Consider the following 10,405-nt stretch of genomic DNA (forward strand, 5'->3'; position numbering starts at 1 on the left):
TTTGAACTCAAAAAATGAACCAACGTGGACTTAAAAAATTATTACATTATTTTATCAAAGCTCTTGAAGAAAATTTGTAGCCTAAGATGAAGACAAATTATCTTGCCAGCACGTTTTCTTATTAGTGTTGCATTCTTCATTTTTGTGTTTCAATATTGTTACATTTATCACAAGGTCTAATTGCTATCAAGGAAGCTATTGATCTTCTTATTTTTTAACACCACCCAATTCTCAACACATAAGGGTTTAGTGGGGAAATGACACACTACCAAACATTTGGGAATCAAGGATATGATTTATCTCTTGAAAGGAGATTGGTGTTCTCTCCAAGGTCTCCATGATGCAAGTTCTTAGCTCTGTGGGACAACTAAAGGGAGGTTGCATAATGTTTTCACAAGGACCTTGATAAAACTCACCTTAATGTTTAGTTGGGAGGTCAAGTTGTGCTTAGTTTTATGGTGCTATCCTCAAGAAAACATTTAACAACATGAGCTCAAACCCATCACACATCATGTACATGTACTGTACGAGTCTAAATACTAACCATTGAAAATTTTGGAAGATTTTTCTTTATATTCATGTAAAACAAAGTTTGCTTATTGAAATAATTTTTTAAAATTATAAATTAAATATTTCAATATTTTTTTAATATTTTTCAGTTAAAGAAATATTTTGTATCACATATTATTTAAATGAAAAGATAAGTTAAAATCAAAGCATTCAAGTTAGATTAATATAAACGAACATTAAATTGTTAAACAAGAAGAGTTACAACTTTAAAAAGTGTAAAAAGAAATTACCAAATTTGAATATTGATTCCATTGATTTTGGTGTTGGCATTTTAGTAGATGGGAATTGTTCAGAATATCTCATCACTCTACTTTCAGTGGGAAACTTATTCAAATGATCTTGGAGTTTCATATTCCAATCCCAACAAAATTCTATTCATGCTCCTTTTTCTGATGTACAAACCATTTTAAGTATTTTTTTTTTTTTAAAGCAAATTTCTCTTTTTTCCCATTCTAATCTGACATTGGTAAAAAACATACATGGTTTTTAGGTAAGTTTCTTTTCATTTTTGAATTTCAGCAAATGAGTACATAAATGCCCCATAGTCAGATTTGTGAAAAGGGTTTCCTAATTGATGTGGTTCCATTAATTCTCAGATTTAATGGATGTAATTAAGTTAGGAAAAATTGAGGATAAAAGGGTTTTTTAAGAAGGATTTATAGTAATTAGTATTTTAATTTTATTTATTTATTTGACAAATATTTTTAATTAGAGATATTTATTAAGGACCTTTAATATGAGCAAAAAAAAAAAAGATACGAAATTCTATGGTTTATAAATTTATATGTATTTACTTTTTTAACTTTAATTTATAATATTATAATCTTATTTTCTTTATAATTTACATATATTTTTCTAAAGATAGATGTACTAATTTTAAATAAATTATATAAAGATATAAATCTATTTATTTGGAAGTTTAATCTTTAGAATTTTTTTTAAGGTCCATCATTATATCAGAATTCATTGTCTAAAATATCTTTTAAAAGAAATTAAACAAAATACATCTTTGATGATAATTATTAATTAATTAAAAATAAAAAAAAATTATATTTTCATTTTTAATTAATTAATCATTACTATCGAATATACAAACGTATTATGTTCAAAGTGACGGTGATAAACCCTAAAACTCAGAATGTTAGACCATAAACAACAACTCCTATTCGAAGCTGGGATTGTATCACGCCGAAGCCGAAAGCTATCTCATGCTTGATTAGGAAAAAACATCTTGCAGGTTGCAGTCTATGCTAAGTTGGAGAACATTCAAGTTGCCATAAATCTCACGCCTTTTTTTTGTTCCCGGTGGGTCTCTGCTTGTGCTGTTTTTTCCTGCCAAACTTGGTGACAGAGCGGCCGAATCTGAAGAATCAGCCACAGCCAAAGAGAAATAGAGAAAAATGGTGCAGTATAATTTCAAGAAGATAACGGTGGTGCCTTCGGGGAAGGATTTTGTGGACATAATTCTATCGAGAACACAGCGGCAGACTCCCACGGTGGTGCACAAGGGCTATGCAATCTCACGCCTCCGCCAGTTTTATATGCGCAAGGTAAAATTTACTCAACAGAATTTTCATGACAAGCTTTCTGCTATAATAGATGATTTCCCCCGCTTGGATGATGTGCACCCATTTTACGGAGATCTGTTAAATGTTTTATATGACAAAGATCACTACAAGTTGGCCCTTGGCCAGATCAATACTGCCCGCAATCTCATTGCCAAAGTGTGTAAAGATTATGTTAGGCTGATAAAATATGGGGATTCTCTTTACCGCTGCAAATCTTTGAAGGTTGCTGCACTTGGACGGATGTGTACCATTGTTAAGAGAGTTGGGCCGAGTTTGGCTTACCTTGAACAGGTGAGGCAGCATATGGCAAGGCTGCCGTCTATTGACCCCAATACCAGGACTATTTTGATCTGTGGGTACCCTAATGTGGGCAAGAGTTCTTTTATAAATAAGATTACCAGGGCGGATGTGGATGTGCAACCTTATGCTTTTACTACTAAGTCTCTGTTTGTAGGGCACACTGATTATAAGTACTTGAGGTACCAGGTTATTGATACCCCTGGTATTTTGGACCACCCCTTGGAGGACAGGAACACCATTGAGATGCTCAGTATTACTGCCTTGGCTCATTTGAAGGCGGCTGTTTTGTTTTTCCTTGATGTTTCGGGGTCCTGTGGTTATAGCATTGCGCAACAGGCAGCTCTGTTTCATAGCATAAAACCTCTGTTTGCCAATAAGCCTCTTATTGTAGTTTGTAATAAGATTGATTTGCAGCCACTGGAGACACTACCGGAGGACGATGCAAAATTGGTTGCGGAGATGAGGTCTGAGGCTGGTAAAAATATGGGTGGGTTTTTTGGGAATCAGGAGGGGGGGGATGATGGCGTGCTACTGTCTATGAGTGCTTTGAAGGAAGAAGGGGTGATTGCGGTGAAGAATGCGGCATGCGAGAGGTTGTTGGACCAGAGGGTGGAGATAAAGATGAAGTCAAAGAAGATCAGTAGTTGTCTCAATAGGATTCATGTTGCAATGCCCAAGCCACGAGATGGGAAAGAGAGGCTTCCTTGTATTCCTCAAGCTGTTTTGGATACCAGGGCGCGTGCTGCCAAGGAGGCCAGGAAGCTGGAGAAGGATATTGAGAATGAGAATGGTGGGGCTGGAGTTTACTCTGCAAGCTTGAAGAAGCGGTATATTCTGGCAAATGAAGAATGGAAAGAAGACGATGTTCCTGAGATTATGGATGGACACAATGTTGCAGACTTTATTGATCCAGATATCTTGCAGAGGCTTGAGGAACTGGAGAGGGAAGAAGGGCTTAGGATGGCAGCTGAGGGTGATGAGGATGATGAAATGGAGGAAGTGGAGTTGAATCCGGATGAAAAAGAAGCTCTGGCTGCAATTAGGAAGAAGAAGAAGATGCTTGTTGTGGAACACCGATTGAAGAAGAGTACTGCAGAGAGCAGGCCTACTGTGCCTAGGAAGTTTGACAAGGACAGGGATTATAGCTTAAACAGAATGGGAAGACATCTTTCTAGCCTGGGCCTGGATCCTTCGGCAGCAATAGAGAGAGCTCGAAGTAGATCAGTGTCTCGTCAAGGTCGCAAGCGGGACAGGTCCATTGCAGTGGAGGAAAATGCTGATGCCATGGATATTGATCAGCCAAACAAGAAGCAGCGTCTGTTATCACGCTCGAGATCCAGGTCTAGGCCTCCTGGCGAAGTTGTTCCAGGTGATGGTTACAAGGACTCAGCTCAGAAATTGAAAGCTATAAAACTTGGCAAGAAGGCATCAAAGAAGAGAAACAAGGATGCCCGCAAGGGAGAGGCCGATAGAGTGATAGTGAACCTGAAACCAAAGCATTTGTTTTCTGGCAAGCGATCTATTGGAAAAACAGATAGACGTTAAAAATTCAAAGGTTTTCTTCTTTAGAAAGTTGTATTTGTTGTTATCGGCTGTTGGATCGAGATGCCAACTTACAGTAAATGCAGGATATGGTTTAACTGATACTACTTGAGTAAATATTATTAATTTATTATTTTTGCTCATTTGGTTTTGGGAATGCAGTGTAATATTTGTTTTCCATCATATTTATTTTGTCCAAGGGATTTTCATGTTTCTATGTATTTGTGATTTTCTGATTGACTAAATTCAAATTTTTAAAAGATATATTAAATTTGGTCAAGGAGAATTAACAAACTAACGTTATATTCATCTTTTGCTGATCACAAGATCTATTTTTCTATCATTCTCGTTGAACTTGGTGCACCTCTGAATCTATCAATTAATATATATGGTTTGGGTTTATATTATACTGCAGCTGGCTTTCGTTGACTGATGTGCGTTCATTCAGTCTGTTGTACTTCAGCAACAAGTGGGTTACAAATTTCAGTGCTCTAGTTAACTTAAGTGAAATGAAAAATAAATTGTTTTCCAACTGCAAAGCCCTGTAAAATGAACAATGCATGGTATAAAACTGAGAATATGGTATGCTTTTAAAATGTGAAATGTGGAATTTACGTGAGCATGTGTGTCCAGTTGCATGATTCAGTGGTTCCCATTTTATTTGACAGAATGGATGTTGAGATAACCTATGAACCGATTTCCAGCTGCAGATATGCATTGGTGATATAGAGCATATCTGTCATATATGCAATTTCTTCCTTTAATACAGAAATGTTCAATTGGACTTTACCATATGAATACTCAAAGAAATCTTAACCCAGATAATGATCTATCTTAATAATTCAACTTTGGCATTTGGCACTATAAAGACTATAAGCTGGAAAATGTGTTCTTAAAAATTCTTCGTTAGTTTGGTAAGCCCCTTGTTGCCAATGTCAATGCACCAATGGTATTGTGCAATTTTTAGTTGTGACTGGATGCATTGTGCCTTTCCCTGGTATGAAGGATGGGAGGTTTCTGGCTTTGTAATGGCTTGTTTGGTTGGATTACATGTTGCAGAGTTAAAGTTGTTCTCCTTGGTGGATGGTACTTAGGAATACGTTTTGCGGAATTCCAGTACTTCCTGAAACCTTGATTTGCATGAAACCTACAATGATCATGTGAACTATCTGCTTGAACCTCTTGGACAACTGTCTCGTAGGCTACTAAACCCTCGAGTGTCGTGAGTTTATTAGCCAGTATGCTTCTTAAGTGGACTTGCTAGTCTACAATTGATTGATAAACCTGTCTCATGCCATGAAGCATCTTTCTGCTGGTGGGAAACAATCTTCAGGTTGCCTTTAAATGAAATGCCATTGCAAAAGGTGGTTCTGTAACATGTACAAATAAAGTGCTCACACATTTTCATACAAACACCTTGTTTCCTAGTATTGTTTCAAACTTTCAACCCATTTGCTCACGATTCAACATTATTCACTCAGTCTTGCCAGTAGCTTTTATGCTTTCTGTCTCTCTCTCTCTTTTACACATTATTTGATTTGCCATTCTGATCAATTATCTGGTAATGAGTCACTGAGGTGGACTTAAGCATTTCCGTGTGTTTCATATTTCTTCCTATTTGAATTGAATCCTTCTGCGTGGCATCAGAACAAAGGTTTAGCACTCAACGTATAAAACGTGTAAGGCTTACCTTGCCCTTCCATCTGCCATGGCTGAAGCTTTTCATTAGCACACAAGCCACTCTGTTGGCTTGGAGGCTGTAGAATGGAGTACACCTAAGGTGTCTCTTCAATCAGCAATGATTTGCGTTTAGAGTTGAGACAGATAGCCAGGTTATTTTGGTGAGCAGTGGAGAGTTGTAACCTTATTGTTGCAGATATAAGCACCCTCTTTAGTTGGTGCGTAGTTATTTTGATAGGTTCACTAGATAAGCCATTCTTCGAGGGTACAAGTCATGTCTTGACCTCTTAAATTTTTAATGATAATTGCACTAGTTGTGTCTGGTTTTATTTCTAGGGTAAAATATGATGTGACCATTAGTTTCAAGAAGTTCAAAACATTTGTAGATAAACAATTGAAAATGCAGTAAGATGTTATGGATAGATAAGTAACAGAGTACACAAATAATGCTTTTTATAGATTTTGTAAGTTGAATGGAATAGGAGACAATTAGGTTTTAGTCCGGCATGCCCATGTAAAAATTGTCATGTTAATGCTGGCTGCAACCACTTGAAGAACTTCAATCTGAACTCACAGAGCAACAACTCTTATTGGATTTCTGTGTCTACCATACATGTTATCATACAACATTTTTTTATCCCTATTATTCATTGCAATATTATAAGGTTTCCTACATCTCAAAGACATGGAAAACAAGTGTGCAAAACAAACTATTAAAAGAAGATAAATACAAGGACAACTGGCAATAGACGATCTAAATTTTGAAGAAATAGAAACAGCAACTTAGTAAGAAGAGCTCTATAATTTAACTTTTAGCCTTTTGCCTGATCTCATATGAGGGATTGAAGCCCGCTTTCTTCATTTTCTCTGCAACGAATTGCAAATTCTCAATTTGTCCAGCCTTTCCATGCTATGTAAACAAAAGATTGCGTGTACTAGAAGAAAGATTGGATACTTCCATTGCTTGATTGAAACAGAATTTGTGCGTTATGATAAAAATAGGCAAAGATAACTGCTTCCATATCTTCAGGGCATGCAAAATATGTCCCATCTTTTAGCACTTTTCCCACATAAAATTCACCATCAGCCAGCTGGTCAGATAATGCATAAACTTTTTTTGTGTTACTGTATTCTTATGATATGAACTTTATGTTTCTCAATGGCTTTGCTCTCACCAACATGTCTTCCATTTCTTGTACTTGCCCATGTTCAACATACACCTGAAACATATGTTGCTATTTTTTCTGTCACAATCCATCCATTCTCAATAAATTTTGTTTAACATACTCCTGAAACATTTGTTGCTATTTTTCCAGTCACAATACATCCTTCTTCCTTCATAAATTTAAGTGTTTCTTTATTCTGTCCAAACACATTTGTTTGCAATGTCTTTTGATAACAGATTCTAGCATAGAAAGATTTGGCATCACACCACTAGATATCATTTCTTTAAAAGCAACATCCAACATATGATGGCCAGCCTTAAACCACACACACTAAGCAACATATTAAGTCTAGAGAATGTTAGTCAACTTTGAGTGTTAAACACTTTTAAGTCTAGTAGTGTATTCTTAGTGTGACCACACACCTAAAGCAACATATCCATCCATTCTCAAAAAATTATGTTTAACATACTCCTGAAACATTTGTTGCTATTTTTCCAGTCACAATACATCCTTCTTCCTTCATAAATTTAAGTGTTTCTTTATTCTGTCCAAACACATTTGTTTGCAATATCTTTTGATTACAGAATCTAGCATAGAAAGATTTGGCATCACACCACTAGATATCATTTCTTTAAAAGCAACATCCATCATATCATGGCCAGCCTTAAACCACACACACTAAGCAACATATTAAGTCTAGAGAATGTTAGTCAACTTTGAGTGTTTAACACTTTTAAGCCTAGTAGTGTATTCTTAGTGTGACCACACACCTAAAGTAACATATTAAGCCTAGAAAATGTCAGTCAACTCTGAATGTTTTAACACTTTTAAGCCTAGAAGTGTAAGCTTAGTGTGTGTGATTTAAGCCATTCCTCATATCATTAATCATACTTATCAGCTTTGACAAATCCAAAAATCAGATGCTTATAGGTATCTGCATCTAGTGAAAACCCTGCCTATTTGCAGGCCTCATACCATGCTTGCAAATCGTTGGCATCACCAAAATAAGAGTATGCAGGCAAATGTATTGTATGTCACCAAGGTGGGTTGATAGTCATCTGTTCTCTCCATGACCTCAAACAGAACGAGAGCCTTTGCAAGCCTTTTGGAAAACGAATATGTATATATAAGGGAATTGAATACAGTGGCAGTAGGCTTGATTTGTTGATGCTCCATTAAAGAAAAAGATCTTGAAATAGAACTGTTATTAAGTTCCAGGCAGTAACATTGATCAAATCAGATCAGAACTGTTATTAAGTTACAGGCAGTAACATCCTTGTTCTTGGTGGTATGCATGGGGCTTCGAATAATATAGAAGCCCCATGCATACCACCAAGAACAAGGGCTTCAAATAATATAGAAAACACAGAAAAAAATAAGAAAAGGAGAAAAATATACTTCAGCGAAAACACCCAGGCACTGATCCAAAATTCTGGTATGAATACCTGCACCCGTATCTTCGCTGCATGAAGGGAAGTTCTAAATTAAATAGTATCGTTTTATTGCAAATGTTGTATCGTTCTGCTAAGTATTGAATACGTATATATAAATGTTCATTCAGTGATATAATTTCCAGTAGAGATTAACCCTGCGATAACTTCAGTTGAATAGTTGGTCCAATTAACATTTATTACTGTATAAAACTCATTAATTGTAATATTAGATTTTGTATTCAGATACATAATTGATAAGATAATAATACACTGGGAAGCATATAACAAACTGAATAATATCACATTTAATTGACTGAGTATTTGACAGTAATGGATAAGATAAATACTGGTAAGTTGGTAACCAACTGATAATCTATCTGAAAATTAAATAAGATATGGATAATCATAACAGTTCATTTACTGATAAACATCTGGAATAAATCTATCTCTGTGATACTGGGAACTGCTCTACAAGGGCACCCTATTCGTTAGGGGGAACTGCTGTACAAGGGCACCCTACATAGATATAGGGTAGGGGGAACTGCTGTGTAAGACACCCTACTGAAACTTGTATCAAAACAACACTATTAACACCCACAGTTTAATTTTTGCTATGTGTTCACAAGAACCCTCTCTTTAGTTACGTATAGTTAATATCCTTATATGATCCTTCTTTAATGTAATTTGCAGTATCTTCTGACTTTGTTTTGTAGGTTTTTTGATAACAGTAGGGGTTAAGGTACTTTTTCTGACCCCTGTACTAAGAACTGAGATCAGTAACTAGGATATTTTAAGGCTATTAACCTAGGGACATGACACAGTCAACTCTGAGTGTTTCACACTTTTAAGCCTAGAAGTGTAAGCTTAGTGTGTGTGATTTAAGCCATTCCTCATATCATTAATCATACTTATCAGCTTTGACAAATCCAAAAATCAGATGCTTATGGGTATCTGCATCTAGTGAAAACCCTGCCTATTTGCAGGCCTCATACCATGCTTGCAAATTGTTGGCATCACCAAAATGAGAGTATGCAGGCAAATGTATTGTATGTCACCAAGGTGGGTTGACAGTCATCTGTTTTCTCCATGACCTCAAACAGAATGAGAGCCTTTGCAAGCCTTTTGGAAAACGAATATATATATATATATATATATATATATATGGGAATTGAATACAGTGGCAGTAGGCTTGATTTGTTGATGCTCCATTGAAGAAAAAGGTCTTGAAGCTAATTGGGCATTGTTTACTCTCCCTGCATGACTTATTTGCCCAACCCAATCCCTTGGTCTTGGTTTGGTTCCTTAACAAGTTTATCCATTTTCCATTTTAAAACTTATCAAAGGTCTGAAAACATCTTTAATTTAGACTTTAGATTTGACATGTGTGTGTTTGTACACACCAAAACAATTGTGTGTGTACAGTGTATGAATATATTGCTTTCAAAACTACAATTTAGGTATATACATATACACATAGTTTTAAAACTCGTGGACTTGCCACGGACTCGCGAGTCCATGAGAGCCACGAGTCGACTCGCCAAGGACGCGAGGCAAGTCCATCTGAAAGACTCGCAAGTCTTTTGCAAGGACTTGCGCGAGTCTTTTGCATGGACTCGCGAGTCTTTCAGATGGACTCGCGCGACCCAGATAAAAAGTCATGCAAGCTTTAAAATTGAGTTTTTTAATTTTAATTTGCCTTCATTTGGCATAACTGAGGGAGTGAAAAATAAAAGAAAAATAACACCCGACGCCTTTATAAAATAATAAAAGTATTTTTGGCCTCGCGGGGTGCGGCCCCTCAACCCCGCCCTGTATCGCGACAGGAAGCGCGCAAGGGGCGATGCCCCTTGACCCCAACTTGGGGGCGCTGCCCCCAAACCCCCGTCGAAAAATATAGGGGGAAATTGCGCCGATGGAAGTAGGGAAAATTTAACCTCTGAGTCTGATTAGGCTCCATATAAAAGCATAATTAGCATTGAAGAAATCTTGGTATTATACATTTTAGAGTTGAAAGTTTGAAACTATGAGTATGTGACTTGTGTAATGTTTCAATTATGGCTCTTATGTTCTCTAAATGCATTAATTTCTTTATGTTTTTTTGTAATACTACAGTTTTTTTTTGGCCGAGTCCTTGCCGAGTCTTTCA

General features: G+C 36.4%; 1 protein-coding gene across 1 annotated transcript; it reads left to right on the forward strand.

The window, feature by feature from the left end:
- Positions 1-1,688: 1,688 nt before the first annotated feature.
- LOC131077115 (nucleolar GTP-binding protein 1) lies at positions 1,689-4,123 on the forward strand. Its single transcript, XM_058014546.2, has one exon. The coding sequence runs from the start codon at positions 1,971-1,973 to the stop codon at positions 3,981-3,983; it is 2,013 nt and encodes a 670-aa protein (XP_057870529.2). The 5' UTR covers positions 1,689-1,970; the 3' UTR covers positions 3,984-4,123.
- Positions 4,124-10,405: the final 6,282 nt, after the last annotated feature.

The sequence above is a fragment of the Cryptomeria japonica genome, chromosome 9 (assembly GCF_030272615.1).
Source record: "Cryptomeria japonica chromosome 9, Sugi_1.0, whole genome shotgun sequence".
Lineage (NCBI taxonomy): Eukaryota > Viridiplantae > Streptophyta > Pinopsida > Cupressales > Cupressaceae > Cryptomeria > Cryptomeria japonica.